The 22,123-nt window shown below is 41.2% G+C and overlaps 1 protein-coding gene across 1 annotated transcript in view; it reads left to right on the top strand.

The window, feature by feature from the left end:
- The window catches only part of grik4 (glutamate receptor, ionotropic, kainate 4), a 395,044-nt gene that overhangs the window by 321,218 nt on the left and 51,703 nt on the right, over positions 1 to 22,123 (top strand). The window contains exon 12 of the mRNA XM_061681761.1: positions 21,300 to 21,407. Within this exon, the coding sequence (XP_061537745.1) occupies positions 21,300 to 21,407 (108 nt within the window). The remainder of the gene's footprint in view (positions 1 to 21,299; positions 21,408 to 22,123) is intronic.

Here is a 22,123-nt window from a genome sequence, read left to right as displayed (position 1 = left end):
GGCATCGTTTGAATTTGAGCGGTTCCAATTCCGGTTTCTTAGTTCGGTTCCAAACGATTCTCGATTCCGATTCTTTTCGGGCCTGGGTCAAAAAGGTTTGCATGGTTTAAATAAAGGGTGTCCAAATTATGAATATCCATTTTCTTAGCAGCCCCCAGCATAGACTAAAATGAACATTTGACCCAAGGTTCTTTATAACAAGTATTAATATCAAACATATGAACTAAAAGGCAATATGTGTGGAACTAACCCAATTGACTTAATATTCATTAATCAATGTTTCAACTAAAAGTTAAATATAGCATTTCCTCCCACATCCCAAAAACATGCATTAATTGGAGACTCTAAATTGCCCGTAGGCATGACTCTGAGTGCGAATGGTTGTTTGTTTCTGTGTGCCCTGCGATTGGCTGGCAACCAGTTCAGGGTGTACCCCGCCTCCTGCCCGATGACAGCTGGGATAGGCTCCAGCACGCCCGCGACCCTAGTGAGGAGAAGCGGCTCAGAAAATGGATGGATGGATGGATGGATGGATGGATGGATGTTTCAATCACCCAGTTGACTGAGAGTTGACTTCACTGACAACATTGTTAAAATAGTTATTTTAACAATACTATACAGGTGCCCCTGTATTCTGTTCCATCACGTCAAATGGTTGATATGTGCAAGTTTTAAATTGACTTCTTGTTTTAAACTTGTATCCTTTTATTTTGAAGGGTACGCACCGGAACTCAGCATTTTGGCACAAAAAGTAACTTCACACAGCACCGGTGTTTTTTAATTTTATTTATTTATTTATTTTTTAATGGCTGCAACTAAATGCTCTAAAACGCTGATTCCTTTCCCTACCCACCGATGAGGCACGAGGTTAGTGTTTGTGATAATTTGAGACGTTTATGTGAGTTTTGTCCCAATTCATTTTGATGTAAAGTTGAAGTTTTTTGTTTGTTTGTTTTTTGGGTCATTGGTGCTTACGTTGGTTTGAAGACTACAATAAACGCTAAAATCCATCAGTGCAAAAGTGCAAGCAACCGCTCACCTTGTTAGTTTCACTCACTCAAGTGACTGAGAGTTGATTTCACTGAATCTCCGCGCGGTGTAGGCTGAGGCTCAGAGCGCGTCAGACACTACACATCGGGAAAAACTCCTTTACACAATATAATCTTATTCCAACTGTTGCACTGAGGCGACTGGTCATTCATTTGAACAAAGTTAAGACACACTTTTGTTCGCCGCCGCTGCCGTTGGGCACAAGCATGTCATCATGCCCGTTCTTCTTTGTTGGATTACACTGCTTCTTCGTTGCTTTTCACCACAACTTCTTCGCGGCTGGAGGACTAGGCATCGAAATTGGGAACCAAAATTATTAAATTTGAGCGTTTCCGGAAGAACCGGTTCCAATCGATTCTCGATTCTCGATACCCAACCCTAAACAGCATGGGACTAACACTCCTCGGGTAGTACTGTTTGGGAATGAATGTAATGTAAGCACTATTGCAAGATTATGGCTAATGAGCATCAAAAGGGCTTCTTTATACACAATGATCATGAAAACTAAACCCATCACAGTGTCCCACAGATATCAGATGCTTGATGTTCATATCATTGCTTTCAACAAAACATGTCAAGACACAATTGAAATGTGACCACTCCTGGGCCCAACCCCGCCTCTTGGGCGGGTGGGGTCCTCACCCGGCTAAGTGTCTTCCCCAACTCGACACTGCCCTCCACCCACTGACAGGTGTATGATGCATTAAAACTGGAGGACCGGCAGGACAGAGAAGGGGGGCAACCAGACCAGAGACCAGCACAGATGTGCCAGGACCCGGCCCGGCGTCCGCCTCATCATGCCCCCCCCCTCCTCCCCACCCCCAGGGGACCCTGAATGAGATGTGAATGTGCCCAATATGCAAAATATGTACAGTGTAAGTAATAAAAACCGGTTTCAAACTTTCACTCACAACATCATCCCAGCCATGTTGGAACCAGATGACTACAGGCCTGTCGCTCTGTTATCTGTGGTCATAAAGTCCTTTGAACACCCTATGGTGGACCACCCGAATACTGTCATAGGACACCTGCAGCTTTCCTACTGGGCAGACAGGTTGGTGGTTGATGTAGTCAACATGGGGCTACACTACATTATGGAACACCCTAACAGTAAGGGGAACAACGCTATGATCCTTGTCCAAGTTCCTTCAGCTCAGCATTTCTCTTGCTATTTTCCACGAGTGGATCAACAGCTTCCTGACAGGAAGGACACAGCAGGTGAGGCTGCTATTCCACACACAAAATCAACACCAGAGCCCCGCAAGGAAGTGTCCACCCATCTTCTCTCTCTTCACAAACAACTGCATCTCAACACATCGAGATCTTAGGCTCCTGCAGTTTGCAGACGACACCACAGTTATCGGCCTGATCAGAGCTGACGGTCAGAGAGTCTGCATCTCGACAGGAGGAAGAGCAGCTGGTGCTCTGGAGATGAAAATGCTCTTGCCTGCAGAGGTGATTGCTGACTTCAGGAGAAATCCTTCACCATGCCTGGCCTTCACACTACCCAACTTCCCTCTGTATTCGCATTGAGACCTTAAAGTTTCTGGGCACTACAATCTTCAACCTGAAGTTCAACTCTATCCTGAAAAAAACTTTCCTGAATGGCAGCATTGTTTCGGAGAGCATCCCCGAAATAATTTAGTTCGTTATAGAGGTTCCACTGTATATGATAGTTGAGCATCAACTCAAGCTATTAAAAAAAAAAAAACATTAATTTCATTCCAACCCACACATAGCTTCAGTGAAACGTGTGCCATTGATGATGTGGCTGCATTATCCAAGCGTTTCAATTTTCCCGAACTTGGCAGGCAAAATAAATGAACCAGCTGCTTGTAGTGCTAGACCAGTGATTCCCAACCAGTGTGCCGGGGCACATTAGTGTGCCGTGAGCACTCTTCAGGTGTGCCGTGGGAATTTATTAAATTTTACGTAATTGCTCAAAAAATTATTTATTTGTTCATCTATTTATGCCAGCGAGGCATAGTGACAGACAGAACAAATATATGCTCTGCTTTTAGATGGCAGGAAAGTATATACAGTAATTAATGTATCCACTTTTTGTGAAATTTTTGTTTGGTGGTATGATTTTTCAATTGTAAAATATGTGCCTTGGCTCCATGAAGGTTGGAAATCACTGCGCTAGACCAACGATGCTGATGTAAGAAGGCAGCATGGCATTTTCTCATGTGCTGGCACCTTTATCCACAAGAATCTGTTAACATCAAGTGGAGAGAAAGAGGTGGAAGAACAAGGCTAAATACATCCAAAAAGGGTAAGATCTCGATCAGTGATTCTCAACTGGTGGGTCGGGTAGCACTTTAAACATGAGTAGTTAGTTTAAAAATATGATACTCATATAATTTCAAAGCTTATTTTTAACAATAGATGTTGTTTGTTTCTAACTTCCTTAAAAGTGGGTCGTGACTAAGCAACGATAGAAAAATGTGGTTCCCAGGAACACAACACTTGATAACTAATGCTATCTAAATAGTAGTCTAAATAGGAGGACAGTAATACTGAATATACCTATATTTCCTCTCATACACCTGCAGTTGCTGGGGGCTTTGTACTCCGGTGCAGACGAGGGAAAGTGTCAAATCCATATACAAAAATGTTGCATAATTTATTTTAACATTTTCATTAACACTTTCATTGCTCAATGACTCCATATTTGTGTTTTTTTTTTTTCATGTCCTAAATGTATATTTTGTCATAGTGGTTGTTTGTTGTCATGCTAGAGTGGCTCCACCTACCGGAGACATTCCTTGTGTCTTTTAACATACTTGGCCAATAAAGCTGATTCTGATTCAGATTTTGATGTAGCTCAACATCAAACAAAACATTGTAACATAATCACGTCGGACTAGACAGCACCGTTAGATATTATTCAAGATGACGTTTTCACATAACCTACGATTATTTTCCTTGTCTGCAAAGGGAAGTTGTTTTTGTTTTTTGTGTGGTAATAATCCACACTTCACCCTTTATGTGCCTCAGTAGGTAATCCTGTTTTAGTTGATGTTGTTTTGGATAGCTACAGAGTTCAATAGGACCCAACAGTTACGTAAAAACCCTATCAAGTTCATTTGTTTTCTAAATACATTATGCGTGTTTGAAGATAATTGCTGAAAACAAAACAAAGACTGAGAACTACCTAGTACTCAAATATGGCAATATAATGATAAACTGTTTTTTTTTTTTTTTTATACCTTACATATACTTTAACTATTGAATGTCTGTAAGTGAATGTATAACATCTATAAACTCAGGTAATTACAATTACCATTTGTTTTTTTGTGCGGTAATAATCCACACTTCACCCAACAGACCCTTCATGTGCCTCAGTAGGTGATCCTGTTTTAGTTGACGTTGTTTTGGATAGCTACAGAGTTCAATAGGACCCAAGAGTTACCTAAAAACCCTATCATTCATTTGTTTTCTAAATACATTATGCGTGTTTGAAGATAATTGCTGAAAACAAAACAAAGACTGAGAACTACCTAGTACTCAAATATGACAATATAATGATAAACTGTTTTTCAACATTTCAGTTTCCTGATTCTTTGGGTGGGGCTAAAACGGAGCACAGTGACACACTTGGCAACCGGCATGAGTCGCCCATCTCCCACTATGTAAGAACTTGAGTGCCTTTGTTGTGGCGTGATTGCGAGCAGTTTAGGTATCGAGAGTGATGCAGTTGGCATTTTGGAAGTGTAAGCATTGCTAGCTATCCCATCTTCACTTCAGAGAGCCCCCTGGGGTGTGCGCTTTAGAGCGCCTCCTTGTCAGCCGTGAGTGCGCGCATGTCATGGAGAGAAGAGGGAAGTGCTAGAGGAAAACATTTTGTTTGATCTGACAGCCAGTGTGTAGACGGGCTTTGTACTGTCGTGGTCCACTCAAGAGCCTCTCACGGCGTAGAAAAGCTCCACAACGACCCGGTGGAATTTATTCCAGCCACAGGCTTTAAGCAGATATATTTTCGTGGCTCTGACATGTAGATGCAGGATGGTTAGGCATAATAAAGATGCCAGACAATGTAGCATCCATTTTCCAGGTCGTAGAAGTGGTATTTGACTGACAGTTGACAGTTGAGTGGGGCGTGCTTTCAGCGAATTCAGCGGACAAGCCCACAATCTCTCAGAGAAGACACAATGGCTTGATTTTTCATGATTTTGAATCCTTATTTTATATAGTTGCCGATTTTTTTCAATCATTCAAATTTGACAGGGTTGTTAACAACTTCTCTGTGGTGTGTCAAATTTAGAGGACGTTTTTTTTTTTTTTTTTTTTTTAACCTTACAGATACTTTAACTATTGAATGTCTGTAAGTGAATGTATAACATCTATAAACTCAGGTAATTACAATTACCATCCTTTTCCTAATGGAAAAATGGTAGGCATCTATTTTAAAAGTGTTCATTTGTCCAAGTGGAGAACAGACTTGACTTCTATTAGTGTAGCGGACAATATTTGATGTATATGCATACAGCACTCAAGAAACAGCAAGATCTTATTTATTCTTTGACAATTTAACTGTTGATGACAGGTTAAATACTACATGTATAATACCAAATACAGTGGTATTGACTAGCTTTGTTCCATATTATGGGAATGACTCATCCTATTATTTTTGATTGAAATGGCTGTTATGCGGCGGCACGGTGGCCGACTGGTTAGAGCGTCAGCCTCACAGTTCTGAGGACCCGGGTTCAATCCCCGGCCCCGCCTGTGTGGAGTTTGCATGTTCTCCCCGTGCCTGCGTGGGTTTTCTCCGGGCACTCCGGTTTCCTCCCACATCCCAAAAACATGCATTAATTGGAGACTCTAAATTGCCCGTAGGCATGACTGTGAGTGAGAATGGTTGTTTGTTCCTATGTGCTCTGCGATTGGCTGGCAACCAGTTCAGGGTGTACCCTGCCTCCTGCCCGATGACAGCTGGGATAGGCTCCAGCACGCCCGCGACCCTAATGAGGAGAAGCGGCTCAGAAAATGGATGGATGGATGGATGGCTGTTATGCGTTTGATACATTTGTTACGTTCATTTATGAGACAGCCTAATGAGTTACGTTGTTAAAGGAGTCTGCTGGTGGCCTGCGTGTGCATGCATGTTTCTTATTCTCCAGATGGTTCCAACAGCAGGACGAGGCTGTAAAATGGCATCATTGCTGATATATAAATGCCTAATATCACTGAAGCGTGTCCCTCGCCTCTCTAGTAACATTAGAGATGGTTGCTAGAATAGATGGCCACATCATGTGTTTGGTGGGTTGCATCGAGGAGGCGCGCTGGGCTGTGGCGAGTCTGCGACTGCAGACTGATCAATCTGACATTAGTTGGCCATTTCTGTTTGCCTGTTTTGATGTGTGCGTGTCACCACTTATGTGTGAGCACCGCTTCGTGGCTACGCAGACGAGCAACCGCTGCTTTCGATGCATTTTTAGCAGAGGCAAAACATGCCGCCTGCCAGCAAACCACAGCACAACAAAACACACAACACGCAGCCGCTGGCCTCGCAAGACTGGCCGTCTTGGTCTGCATGAAACTCATTGAAAAGAGCCTGCCTCTTAAACACGTGATGCAATAAAATGAATAATTATTGCAGTGGGAAGTGCAGGCTGTGGCTTGGACTTTACATGTGCATTGCAGGAGGCTGACTGCCTGTGAAAAGCCTTGGCCAACCCCTGCAAAGAAAACAATCACTAATGAAGTTTTTCGATACAATCTGTTACTAAGGAGGAGGAGGGAAGCAACACATGAAATTCATAATGTTACGGTAAAGACTTACAGTAATTCAATTTTACACCAAGCAGTGCAGTTCACTTTGTTTCTGAATTGAATTTAGTCTTAAAAGTACCTTCTGCTTAGTGGAATTGCATTTACCATAATTTCTCGTGTATAATGCACATATTTTCATTCTTGTATGCCACCGCCACCTAGAGGTTATGAAACAGGTGTAGCCTACACTTTCATTCCAATATGACAGGGGTACATTTGACTGCATATATTTAAAGTTGTGGTCATAAGTTTACATACCCAGCCAGAATTTGTGAAATATTTTTTTTAATACCACTGATGACTGAACATCGTCCCCAAGATTGTGTTTTCTACTTTTAACTTGTTTTTACAAATGATATGCGTGAGGTGCATCTACAACACAACTCAACTTTGCATTACTGCTTAAAACTGACTTTTTGTATTTGTGTTTGACTATTTACAGTGGTTCCCTCATTTTTACACTTGTACGATGGGTAGTATGGTACTTGTTTCAAATTCCAAACACATCAACCAGTGTCCTGGAACAGGTTGTGTTAGTCCACCTCCATACTTTGCTATTCTTCAACTGGGGCACCAACAGTAGTGTGGTACCAAAAGGGTGGTACGAGACACACTGCAGTCTTTTGCCCAGTCAGTGTAGAATCAGGATTGTAGTGGAATCCGCACAAAGTGCCTACAAAGCTTGTAAAACGCAATATGCCAAGAAGACAAAATACTGGAGGTTTTCCATTTTTGTCAGTTGTGTGGATTTTAGTTTGTTGGCAGTTGCACTGAGTCAACAATGCTATGATGTCACATTATTTACAAAGCTGATTCAGCTGTCCAGAATAGATTTTTCATTGCATTTCAGTGTGATTTCAAGTGATCTGCCATCTCTGTAAAGATGAATTTAAACCTTTCAGGTTTATGTGTTTTCTCTGAAGCTTCAGAGCTGTTTGTCATCATATTCTCTGTCATGCCAAATCCATTCATTTTTCTGGATGTTGAAGTTTTGTCTAAAACCGGTAGTCACTTCAATGGATTTTGATCTTTCATTCTTGAGATAATAGAAATCCCTCCCAATGTGAATGAACAAGCTACTCTCAGCGGATTGACTAAAATAGAAAGCAAATTTCCCAATTCAGTCCTGTTTTTTTTGTTTTTTTTTCCCCTCAATTTGCAGCAGCTTTTAAAGCGAATTGCCTAAATTTCAAAGAAGTGATGCAAGCTACGTCACGTTTGGTTGCTTTGCCTCATTTCTCTTTCATTTCTTCCATTCAGCAAGCACATCTCCAGTCTTATCATGTCACCTGTATCTAACAGACTTTCTTAAATCGTATTGATTTTCTTCTTACTAGTCCTCTACATTTTATCCCCCGATGTTCTCATTTTGGTATCATCTCTCTGTGGTGATTCTCCCTCATTGGACCATCAATAAACTACTGACTCATCCAGTCTTGTCAGTGTATTGTAAGTCCAACAATTACAGTTGACTCGCTAGATTAAACCTCATACAGGTGTCCTTACGTTCTTAAAGATGGAATGAGTTATGCCCGCCGCCTGTGTCTTAGCACCTCACTTGATTGATGTGCCTATGCTTCCTGTATGGGCACCACTCCAATTTGCATGAAATGATTGGAGCCGTGTTATTTACCCAAGACTTGCTCCAGTTGAAAGGGTGAATTAATTCATTCTCTTTTTTATAGTGGATTTATTTATTTCCTGTCAGCGCTGCTTCTACAAGTGTACTTTTATTATGGCAATCTGCTTCCCCCCCATACTCTGCCTCTCAGAAGACTATTACTGAAGCGGGGCCACTACGCCGACAATGCTGATGCTTGCTGTTCAATCTCTCTCTGCTGCGGCAGTGTGTGGAGGAGGAATAGAAGGGAGGAGGGAGGTAGGATAGGTAGAGTCGGGTTGAGGGGGGAAATGTAAGAGGAGGATGGGTGCGGTGTCGCCCAGCAGGCTGACACATCCCAGACTGCCGCCATGCTTTTTTCTCATGAAGGACACCATCATTGGGGGAGCAGTGAAGCTCGACATATCACTCCCGCACTTGGATCAACATGTTTTATTTATTTTTGGGCGTGTGTGCGCCTCAGGCTCCAACAGACACATCTTAACCAGGCCTGAATGATTTATCCTCCTTCGATTAAAAACGTGATTTCTACGCTTTGCTTGCTTGCTTCAGTTTTATGCAACAGGACAAGGTGGCAGCATCATGTAAAGCCTCCCCAGATGGTCTGCCAAAAAATACAGCGTATCAGCTGTGTCATCTGTTTTTTGCAAACAATGGACAGGCCTTAAAATACAGTTCATTTTAAATCATCTGATTCCTTTTTGATGAGAGTCACCATCAGAGGTAAATTGAGTCAATGAGAATGGTATAAAATATTTGTTTTGCCTCTAGTTATAACTAATGAGATGGTCATAAATGGTAAACTGTGACTGTGAACATTTGGTGCATAAATGTGAACCAGTAAAGAGGAGAAACAGAACAGTGTTGCTTTCCCAATATTCAATCACCCAGACTAAAAGACCCTGTAAAGTGAATTTGGAGATTTTTCTTCTTTTCTTAATACATAATACGTTTGAAGACAGTTGCTAAGAACTGGTTTTGCGACACGTTGGGCCCCAAAGCAGGCAGGCAAAGCAGGACGAATCTCAAAAAAAGGTTTATTTTCAAAAACTCAAAAGAGGCAAACCAGGCCCAGGGAAAACTAGATACTCAATTAACAAAAGTCTCAAAAACAATGTTCAAAGTAACAAACACCAGGTGTAAACTTACCCTGACATAAAACAGGACATGACGAGAAACACATGAAAAACCTAACAAGCATGACAAGACATTAACAACATGGGACACAGGAAAACATAAAACAAAACTAAAACACAGACCATGACAGACTGAGAACTATGGGCTCACTTGTGGAGATGTAACGTTAAACCTTTTTTTACCATTTGATTTTTTCTGATGTATTGGACTTGGCGAAAACAGCACCCCTTGGAATTTGTATTGAAAACAGCTGTCTGATAATGCGAGTCTCATGTAAAACAATTCATCTTCAAAATTTGACACACATACCTACTTCAAGTTCATCCAGGGAGGTTGGTGGTTTGAGAAAAAAAAATGAGCACCAAACAACAATCTCTGGTGCTCCGTTAAAAAAACAGAACCAAATTTGTATGTGCATCCCTGACTAGTTGTTAAATATTATTATAAAATACAATATATACTGTACTTGTACGACTTGGCAGTGTATGGTATTCGCATGCAGTGGCCACGCCCATAGCGTTCGAAAGCAGAGTGAACGGTTTTATTTTTCATGATTTTGAAGCAAAATTTTATATTCTGGCTGATTTCTTTTTTTTTGTTTTATTTTTTATTTTATTTTTTGTAGGTACTCAGATTTGGCAGGGTTGTCCACAATAGTCTTGTCTGTGGTGTGTCTAATATAGAAGATATTTAATTTCACTTGAGAGGAACTTTAAGAGTCTGCTTGGTAAAAGAAAAGCCCTCTTGGCCCCTGTGAAATGTACAGCCGCAGAGTTCATATGCAACATCATCTCCCTGAACACTAAACTGCTTGCATCTGTTTTGACTCAGATGTCCTCGGTGCTCGCTAAATGGTTCGATTTCTTCCCCTTTCCTTTCCTCGAACATGGATGAGTAATCATATGGATTTAATTGAATGTATTGCTTTCAAAGTCTAATTAGAATGTCTGTCCTGACATGAATGGTTTTGACTGGTGCCGGCCCGTTGGACGGCATGTGTATACTCATATGCGGCGAGTGGGCTGTAGGCTGGGATGCAGAGAGGTAAAGGAGAGTGTGTCAGCGTGCATCAAAAGGATGTTGATTATGATGCACTGCAACTGAACCGCCTCTCTGATGAATCGCTTGTCATCTTTTGATGTTATTTTCTCTTGACCTTTTCTGCATCTTGGCTCCTGGAGGTTTATTGGCAAAACCATGGAAGCCCAGACGCCGAGCAGTGGCATCATGTGACCACACCAAGCAAACAAAGTGACCCAATCATATGATGAGATCAAATGAGAACAGAAGGAAGTCAGGCTGAGTCATCAACCTTCTCAAAGGCGTCTCCTCTGTGCTGAATTTGCATCTGCTATCTGAAATCTAGATTAAATATGGTATTTGGGGAAAACACACACGCGGGCATGTACTTGTTGTGCCTTGTTTGGTCTCTGTGAGACATACGTCAGTCCCCCTTCCTCTTTTGTTTTCCGCATTGTACACTTTGCAGGCTGCAGATGGGGAATAGATCAAAAGCATAATGTTGAGTTGTTGTTCAGTCTTAAAGGATTTCAAGGCTGGTGCGTGCGTGCATGTGTACGCGTGTGGGTGTGTGTGTGTGCGCGCGCATGCATGTGTGTTTGCGTCATCCAATTCTCTGCGTGTGTATGTATCCTGTGTCCATTTTTAGCATTATGCATTTATTTATGATTCAATTGAGACTCATATAACTACAAAATGACATGTTGCACATTGCTTTTTGTGCCCTCTACTACTGCGTGATATCTACCCTGTGCTCGACGTGACTGTATTCGCGATTGGCATGTTTCCATTTGCAAAACCAGGTACTATTTCTGATATCAGTCAGATATTTCAAGTTGAGGCCATATGTCAGTAAGAAAATGGGGAGCGGCAGTAAAGTGGATAAACTAAAATTCCTGTCATTTCGAATTAGCAGGCTTAGCTCGAGTCAAGTCAAGTTTATTTGTATAGCCTTTAATCACAAAAGAATCTCAAAGGGCTTCACAGGCCAAGAGTTGGCAATGATTGACGACAACCCCTAATCTAAACACCCAAAGCTTCAGATACCGGTACTGCTGTATCATTCTCCATAGTCTTCATTTTGCCGCAGTCAGTCTCCTCTTGCCATGTGCCAGGAAGTACAGGAAACCTTAATTCTTGTCCATTGTTGTCAGCTTCTAAGACAAACAGAACAGTCCGGTTGCGATCGATTCAATGCCCTGAGAATAAAATGACCTGGTTGAATTAGAATATTCACAGCCATTAAAAAAATACTAAAACTTACGTTTAATCATGTGGCGCACCCTAGTGTTTAGTATCAACATTGTAGCTTTATGGAAGTATTTCCCCCTGCCACATGTACATTGTCACGTGAGCCGACTTGCACAACATACTGAAAACTAGACAGGTCATGTGTGTGGAGGAAATTTTCACTCCTGGTGCAAATTCCAAAAGTAAAATGCGAATGGCACTTTACATGTTTTTCATTGAAGTTGTTTGGTTTTGCGGAGTTAAGAAATGCAAAATCTAACAGTGCCGTGATAGGCACTCAGCTGCAGTAGTAGGCATGGTTCTATTTTCTTGTCGATTTTTACGCTTGAACTCGTCGTAGGAAGATTAACGACACTTGGGTTTGATACCATCAGTAGAAGGTCTTCCTCTCTTTTTGTTTGTTTTTGCTACCACTGCTAATACACGTGGTGATATTTGAACAGCTGCCTGTGTCAGGAACTGTGGATGTGAGGCTATCTATTGTTTGCACAAGCTGGTGAACACATGACGCACTGGCCTGCCATTCAGACTCACTCTCCGATTCTGAGCCTGTGCTATATTATTTTAAGCAAGCCATCTCCTTCACACTAATACCACATAATGAGTGTGTTTTGGGAGCTGAATCACCACGCCTCAGAAAATGTCAAGTGTGAAGTGGGGTACACAGTTGTGTTTCCCTAGCTGGAACTAATGGCCAAAAATACAACATTCTCTCCAAAGTCACCACATTCTTTATTGGGCCAATTGTCTTCACTGTGTGGCACTGTCAAAAGCCCACATCACCACCTGTGAACTCCACCAACACCACCCCGATTCCTCTCATCCTGACCCATTATGAGTCACACTAGTGTGAGTATTCGAAGTGGGTCTACAATGTAGTCAGGCCGATGTTTGTGCTAATGCTGTCCAATGACTATATTGCCAAAGACAATATCAGTTTGTCATAAAAATCCTCAAAGGCATATACAAACATTTTCTGCTGTGGATACCGGTGTAACGTAAAGTAATGCAATTCTAGAAATGTATTACTTTTCGCAGTAATGTAATAATGCAGTGTTCTGCTGACCTTTTTGGGATGTAGCTTGTAGCTGTTGGTTGCCATCTGCTAAACAAATTCAAGCAAAAAGTTGGATTGCAATGCTAATATAAAAAACAAGGCATGACATCGCTCTGATTAAAAAAAAAAAAAGTCAAACAATACAAACTGTTCTACATAAACATACTTTGCATACTTTCAAATTCCAAGTCGTACTTGCAGATTTGTTCTGGTAAACATAATTAATATTAACACAGAATAATTCAGAGACTCCAATATCCAATGTTGTAATCAAATGATTCACATTCAGTAATACTCGTGGAGTTTACTTTTTATATGCCCAGTTTTTGGTTTTACTTTAAAGTCACAAATAAAACTGCTGCATTCAAATTAACTGTTTTCTAATGTGGAAGAAACTTTTTCTTCTTGTGTAAAAAAAAAAAAAAAAAAAAAAAAAGAACTTTCTCAATGCTGTCACACACACAAACTAGGAACGCAGAACCATTTTGAGTGAGACTCATTTGTTGCACCGTGTCACTTGAGTGCTTGAGTCTGGCTGTAAGCAACCTGGATGACATGATGCTTTTTAGTACTTCCCATTGCTGCTCGCTTTCATGATGGATGCGTCTGTCAGGCATCGCCTATTGAAGGTGGCGTTTTTCTGACAGCAGGATCAGCCAATCTTGACACTTGAGTGATCTTAATCTCTTAATCTCTAGCGCTTGCTCTAATTCCACATGATGAAAGGAACTGGAGGTATTCCCGGTTAGGGTGTGTCATCCTACTTGTCATGGGCTCTCACTGCTATTCCTCATTTGCCTTATTTTCATTTCACACTTGCATAAACTCTCTGTTAGTCTGTCTATCTTTCGTTTCTCCCAGTTGACTCTTCCTCTTCTCTCAGCCTCCAGTTCTGTCTCCCCATCCGGCTGCCGCTCATATTTCCTCATTGATTTTCTTTCCATTTCTCCCCCAGTCTTTTTGCCCCTGTAATATTAGCCTCTTTTATGATACTTGATCCCCCATCTTGCCTCCTTGTTTCTCTGCAACATTCATATCATACAGCACTTGAGCCGTTGGCACTGAAAACTGTACTTTTGCTCGGCGGCTTTTTTTTTTTTTTTTTTTGTAATTTCAGTGTGAATACCAAATTAAGAACAGTGCAGATGTGCAACTTCGAGCTATTGAGTTATTTAGATTCTAAAGCTGTGTTTGGGTTATTTCTCTCTAATTAAATTATGTTAGTTGGACTTGAAGCAGTCTTGTTGGAGTGTTGTTTTCACGCCAAATTACCTCTGGAATTGTGGCCTGAATGTTCAGCCTTGTCAGGATGGTGTCACATGGTTCGCACATCTGCTGCACAGCCAATAGGATCCAGGTTTGAATCTTGGCTTGGACAAATAATCATTCACACTCACATGAACACCTATGGGCAATTTAGAGTCGTCAATTAACCTACTAAATGTCGGCGGTAACCGGAGTACCCAGAGAAAACCCATGCAGGCACGGGGAGAACATGCAAACTCCACACAGGCGAGGCCGGATTTGAACCCATGTCCTCAGAACTGTGAGGCAGATGTGATAACACCAGGTTTCCTCCCACATTTCCAAAAACATGCATGTTAGTTTATCTGAAGACCTTACCTTCTCCATAGGTGTGAATGGTTGGTTATCTATATGTGTCCATTTGTTGACTGGTGACAATTCCATGGGGCACACCGTTTCTCGCCCAAAGTCAGGGATGGGCTCCAGCTCACCCGTGACCCTGAACTGGATAAGGAGTAGAAAATGAATCGATGGATACATGGAAATCCATCCTTGGTCTGATCAAATAATAACACATTTCCACATGTCTTGGTCTATTCGAAAAAGTACTTTAGTGCAAATCCAGACACACAGAGGAACATCATGGTGGCAGCATCATTCTGTTTTTGATAGGCAGGAACTGAAATTAAGGGTGGAGGGAATTATAATGGGTTTCAAATACCAGCACATTTTGGCACAAAACCTTCAGGCTTAGAAAGTTTTTAAATAAAAAAGAGACGACGAGCCTAGCAGAACATCTGAAATGTATCAGGGTCAATCAGAGGCACTTTAAATGGTGGTAGATGTGTGCCCAGTTACAACAGGGTTGCAGAATCATGGTGGCACCATCATTCTATTTTTGAAAGCAGGAACTGAAGCTCAAGGTGGAGGGAATCAAAAACAGTTTTCAATACGAGTATATTTTGACACAAACTTTTCAAATGACAGCAAGAAAGCTGAAGAGGAATTTCATATTACACGATGACAACCAGGCGGCAAGGTGGCCGACTGGTTAGAGCGTCAGCCTCAAAGTTCTGAGGAGCGGGGTTCAATCCCCGGCCCCGCCATGTTCTCCCCGTGCCTGCGTAGGTTTTCTCCGGGCACTCCGGTTTCCTCCCACATCCCAAAAACATGCATTAATTGGAGACTCTAAATTGCCCGTAGGTGTGAGTGCGAATGGTTTTTTGTTTGTTTGTATGTGCCCTGCGATTGGCTAGCAACCAGTTCAGGGTTTACCCCGCCTCCTGCGCGATGATAGCTGGGATAGGCTCCAGCACGCCGGCGACCCGCGTGAGGACAAGCGGCTCAGAAAATGGATGGATGGATGGACGATGATAACCATTCCAATCAGTAAATACAATGTTCTTTCATTTGAAATGTCAAAATTTAAATGAAAGACCCTCTGGCTTTAATTAATTTGTAATTGAATTAACAAAGTTAAATACTCACCTGAAACAGCGGAGTGCCTTTTTCACAGCCCCTCTGGTAATGGATTGCAGTTGAAGTCAATCATATAACATCAGGAGTTACTTTATACGTTTATTAAATGTAGCTGGAAGCGCATCAACCCTAACGATAAGTGTGAAAGTCAGCGGCGTGAAGTTTTACAAAGAGTATATGACAAAATTTTTCCGTGGCATGTATTTGCTCCCGAGCGTGCGTTCATGCTTGCCAAGCTGACGCGCACATTTTTCCTTCCTGCGAGTCGCACTGACTCACCAACGGCCCCACTCCGCTTCCATCGACCAGCCCAAAGAGAGTTGACGGCGGGGCCACCTAAGGGCCGTTTCCTTCCCTCGTATCGTAGCTTCCTGCTTGCAGCTCCTTCATCTTTCTCCTGTTCCTGTATGAGTCACGTTGACTCCACACACTATTATCCTCTCAGTCACACCTGCACGCTCAGACCTCGACAGACTCCCGCTGAGATCAGCCAAGCCACCTCCGCATTCTCGGAGAAGTGATTGTGCATGCTTCAATGCCACATTTGCAGGTCCCTTTCTTCTTTTCTCACCACATTACAGTTTGAAGGTGTAAATTGGGCAGCTGTTTTCTATTTGTGTAAGCAAGCCTGCAGGGAAAGGAATGTGGGTTCATATCAGTCAAAGAATCCACCGGAGGTTATCTCGAAGTAAGCTGTGTCCAGCATGTTTCATTGTCGTACCAGTTCGAGATGATGGCCAGCAGTCATATGGATGACTGAGCAGAAATGTTGCTTCTGTTAAGCCATTTTGAGCACTGTTGCTTGTAGGGTTTTTACTTTGTGTTTTTTGTACCCACTCCCATTTGTTCCCTTACCCACTGGCTAACCCTAACCACAAACCTCGGGGTTTGCCGTTATGTTTAGTTTTAGTTTTTAGTTAGTTAGTTTTAGTTGTTGTGGTTAGTTTATGGTTAGGGTTCAGACCCTAGTCTTTACTGGTCTTTGTCAGAAGATGAAGCTCATCCATTTTGTTGGGTAGGAAGCATAGATTCATGAGGTGGATCAACGGGAACGCCAATCTGTATCCTCTCTTGCGGAGCTTCACTTGGATGCCAGCTCGCTTCCCTCTTCGTCGCCTACATCTCCGTGCGCCGTAGACCGCAGCCGTCCCTCCGGTGAGTAACTCTGAGAAAAAAACTGAGCGGATCTGCAAAAGTTGGTGAAAGAAAGTCCGGGGTAGACTCCAGAATGTTTACCGAGTCTTCCCTTGTGTAAGGTAACTCTCTCTCTGTCTGGAATGCTCAGAACGACTTTGACTTCCCTTGGATGAGTCTAGTCGTTGGTGTATAGTGTAGTAGTAGTAGTAGTAGTAGTATATTGTATATTGCGAGCCTGGAGAGGATGCCACCTGTGAGTTTGAGATGTTTGGAGACTAGAGACCGCATTGCTGTAGAAAGTAGGCGTAATCCATCCATCCATTTTCTGTACCGCTTAGCCTCACCAGGGTCACGGGCCTGCTGGAGCCTATCCCAGCTATCTTCGGGTGAGAGGCGGGGTACACCCTGAACTGGTCGCCAGGCAGTCGCAGGGCACATATAAACAAACAAGCATTTGCACTCACATCCACACCTACGGGGAATTTAGAGTCTTCAATCAACCTACCATGCATGTTTTTGGGATGTGGGAGGAAACCGGAGTACCCGGAGAAAACCCACACAGGCATGGGTTAGAACATGTAAACTACACACAGACTGGGCCAGGATTTGAACCCCGGTCCTCAGAACTGTGAGGCAGATGTGCTAACCAGTCGTTCACTGTGCCGCCAGTAGGCATAATATATCAGATAAATAAGAAATTGTATGATATAATAAGAGATATCAATATCTGCGCCCGCGAGACTGCCATGATTCTTGAGCTGCAAAAATTATTTTATATAAATTTGAAAAGAAATTACATTTCATATCATATTGGAATGAAAGTACACCTTTTTCACAACGCCTAGTGGTAGACAAAAAATAATAATTTTCCTTGTCCCTATCTATTATATGCACCCACCCTCGATTTTATTATGAAATTCTTCGAAAAAAAAATAATGTGTTATTATACTCACAGTATCAATTAAAAAAAATACCAATGTTCTTGCGAAAAAAAATTAGATCCCCAGTCATCCAGGTCATGGTAATCCATAAAGGTTGAATTAAGGCAAATGGACTCTTTGTTTGTTGAATTTGTTGTGGGGGTTTTTTTGTTTCCAGGAAACGTTCAAAAATGACTTAAATTACACTATGCTATGAGGCTAACGATACGTGTGGCTTAGAAGTGGGGAAAAAAGTTGTGCGCAATAAATAGACCAAATGTGACGGTACTTGAATGTTTTCAGGAACTCTCTTCCTTTCTGTATCAGAACTCTGCGATATGATTGAACTACTTTCTTATAGTAGACACTGTTTGATCAACATGAATGTAGTGAAATCTCACGAGAATCACCTCGTTAAACGATGACCACAGTGGTCTGCTATGTTTATTGTGGTGTATTCTATTCTCCTCTCCAGTCTCACTCCAACAAACATATTTCCAAAGCATGAAATCCAAGAACTCATTTGAATTCCACCCTGTGACACATTGAATCTGACAATGCATCAAGGCTGAATTCGAAGCAATCATTTGCTCTTCCTATACAACATTCATAACAGAGGCGAGGCTGATAGTGTGAGAAATGGCATAATATCAAAATATTTCTAAACCAGACGTTTTCTTGATGTGTTGGATCACTGACTTTGAGCGCAGATGATTAGAAAAGTTCTCATGAATTGATGCCGTGATATATTTCAATGAGAAGCACATTTTGTCACCAAGCTCTATGAATATTTGACGAAGGTTTGTCTTTTTTCTAGTATGTGTGCTTTTTGGTCGTATTCTACGTAGGTGCTGTTGGCTTCCTTGAATATCACTCCCACATTAATATAGCACTCATATAAAAACTAACAAAAAGTCTCAATTTGCATGTTATCTGATGTTGATCACACTGTGTTTTTGCTGTGTGGTACATAAATAGAACATTTGACGAGCCAAGGAAATTCAAATTGTTGTACGCATACCACCTATGTTGTCACTTACCATTTCTTTCAGGTCAAGGGTTGTCTTTTGATCTAATCTAGTGTTGGGGAAGATTTAATAAACTCAGAACTTGCAGAAGTGATTTACATGTTTCAAGGTCAAAGAAAATAAATCACGTATCAGTATGGGTTGGGGGGATGAGGGGGGTGGAATATATATATATATATATATATATATATATATATATAATGTCAAGATTTTAATTATTGTGACCAGAATTGGCAAAGAAAAAAATAAATACATCTCACAGAACGTTGCTGAGTAAGTTTGACAATGAATAGGGGAAAAAAGGCATGTGAGGCAGCTGTATACACAGCAGTGCAATGTAATTAATCTTACAAATCAATTTTGAAGAATGTTAAACTGATACCATTTGATGTGGTTTACATGTTTTGACAGTGTGGATTTTCCCATTTGTCTTTTATTGTAATTTATGATACTCATTATAATCCTCAAGGGGAAATTCAAACACACTCTGCTGCACATCTGTGTTGCACACCACACAGAGGACCAGATTACACACATGCAGGCATGCAAGGAGAGATCTCTGAGGGCAAGGAAGCAAAATCCAACGATTATTTGCTATTTTACATTTGTCCACAGTGGGACTTGAACCGTAACCCTCCACCCCAAAGCCTAAATCCTTGCAGATTAGTTTTATCAGTATGGTCCTTTAATGATATGCATGAAAATTCAAATAAATGATTCCAACAAATTGTACATGAAAATATTTTTCTTCTTTACATAATGATGTATGCCAGTTTAATGTGCTTTTCTTTCACTTTCAGCACATGGTTTTACATCTTCACTGTACAGTATCATGAAGTGTGTGATGTTCATTTATTTATTTATTGTCATCATATTTTTATGTGGTGTAAGCCATGACTGGTAACAAAACAAAACAAAAATAAATATGCAACAATGTGTTTTTCTTCTTTTTTTTTTTTTTTTTTTTTTATCTAGGAGCAAGTTTTATTAGGTTGTGTGGGTGTGAGTGTGGTGACCTATCCCTGCCCTCTCAAAAGCTCAAAACAAGACAAACAAACACAACAAAATCTAAAGAAAATAAGATTTTTAAAATTCAATGAAAGAGCACTTTTAATTCTTCTTCTTTAAATAAAGATGTATGCAAGTTTAATGGGCTTTTCTTTCAATTTCATTACATGGTTTTACATCTTTACTGTACAGTATAGTGAAATGTGTGATGTTCCTTTATTTATTTATTGTCATCATATTTTTATGTGGTTTATGCCATGACTGGTAACAAAACAAAACAAAAATACAGATGCAACAATGTGTTTTTATTTTTTTATTTTTTTAATCTTGTAAGCAGGTTTTATTGGGGTGTGTGAGTGTGGTGACCTATCCCTACCCTCTCGGAAACTCAGAAAATAAACAAACAAACAAAAAATCTAAATCTAAAATTATTTTAAAGAAGAAGAATTACCTTTTATTGTCATGAACATGCATGCATGCACATGACATTTGTTTTCTGCATTTAACCCATCACAGTGAACACATACACATGTTAGTGGAACACACTGGAGCAGGGGGCAACTGAAGCGCCCGGGGAGCATTTCGGGGTATCAGTGTCTTGCTCAAGGACACCACAGCCGTGAGTCCGGGGGATGTTGGCGGATGGTCCAGTTGGGGTCTTGAACCTGGGTCCCCCACGGTGGCAGGCGATGATCTTAACTTTTAATTCTTTAATTTTTTAAGCTAAAACCTCATCCAAAAATGGTGTGATACACCGTATGTGAGAAACATAAAGGCTTGTAATCATTGTGACCCGAAGTGGCAAAAGCAAAGAAAGTAAAATAAATATGTCTCACTGAACATTGCTGAGTAAGTTTGACAATGAATTGGGAAACGTGGCTAGCAGAGCAGTGCAATGTATTTAATCTTACAAATACATCTTGCTGAATGTTTAACTGATGAAAATGACATTCCAAAAACACGAAGTACCAAGGTAAATTATTTGAGAAAAAGGAAAATTCGTGGTTGTGGTCGCTGTAGAACTAGCAAATGGTTTGTCTGACTTGACACTATATTGCATTTGATTTGGATAATGTTCCACGAACGATGGTTAGCGATGGGAAGATAAAAAATAAGCCTAAAGAACCTTTCAGTTCCTTGAAATCAAACTACGAGGAAATAAGTTTCACGTGTCTGCATAGACAGGCTACATTTGCTGCTTTTGATTATCTGATTGATTGATCTTGGTTTGTCAGGTTAAGAATAATAAGGCCCTCTGCCACAGGAAATGCTGGTAATTGGTTTAATGAATTCATTATGCCGCTGCTGATTGAACACAGGCCTTTGTTTGTGCATCTAGGAACCGCAGACACGTCATCTTAGCTTCATTCTGCAATCGCTTATTAAGTTTATTAATTGCCTTTTTTCTCACAATTCTGCCATGCTTTTTGCTGCTTGTGTGTGTCATCCGCTGTCTTGAGAAGGTCATCGTGATCCTCCTTTAGAAAGAATGAAGTCAAATGATCCGATTGGCTTTTTCCAGCCGCTGGACATAATGACTGATCGTGTGTTTATTGTGTGTGCGAAAGATTGGCCTGTGGCACTCTGAAGATGGACTGTATATGGAGAAGAAGCTCCCATCAGTCAACGTATCGGACACCCTCTTCAACACGACTCTCACCATCACTACAATACTAGTAAGTGGCACGGCATGCACACATCATAGTAATGTGTTGACTGGCACATGAAGATCAGTGTTGCATTTCTCCAGCGAAATGTGCAGTTACTTTGCCCGCAGTGCCTCTATCGAAGGTATCAGCTGGAGCTAATAATTCACCGTGTCACGGTTTCTCACCATCTGTCGTAAATATAGATCGTGTGAGCGACACTTCACTGTCTTCACTCTCTTTTTTTATTGAATCCCTTCTAGCTTCCCAGTGCATTAACCATTAGGGATAGATTCATTCATAAAGATTGTAGCCTAATACACAATGTTTTCTTCAAACCCTCAACACAATGATTCATTTAGCAAACACCTTCACATGCAGCCATTCCTTTTCTGTAGGGCGGCATGGCTCAGGTGGGAGAGTGGTCTGAAGGTTGTGGGTTCTGGAGCCCCTGTGATCGTGTCGAGGTGTCCTTGATCAGGATACTGAACGCCCTGATGCTGCGTCATTAGTGGGTAAATGAGGAGACAGTTTTAAAGCTCTTCATACAACAGTTAGTTCCAACCAAGCAATTTGATTGGTAAAGAGTCATTCCGTGAGTGATGAAAAAACACCGTGTGCACAATTATTACCCAAGAGTCATTTTTGAGAATTATTTCTATTAATCACCAACCACAGTGATTTAGGTTCATCCAAAATGTTAATAAATCTTAAATAAAAATATTTAAGAAAGTCAAAGTGAGGTG

This window comes from Phycodurus eques, chromosome 7, assembly GCF_024500275.1.
Source record: "Phycodurus eques isolate BA_2022a chromosome 7, UOR_Pequ_1.1, whole genome shotgun sequence".
Lineage (NCBI taxonomy): Eukaryota > Metazoa > Chordata > Actinopteri > Syngnathiformes > Syngnathidae > Phycodurus > Phycodurus eques.
Note: the sequence above shows the minus strand (reverse complement) of the source record. Positions and strands in the feature narration are given on the sequence as shown.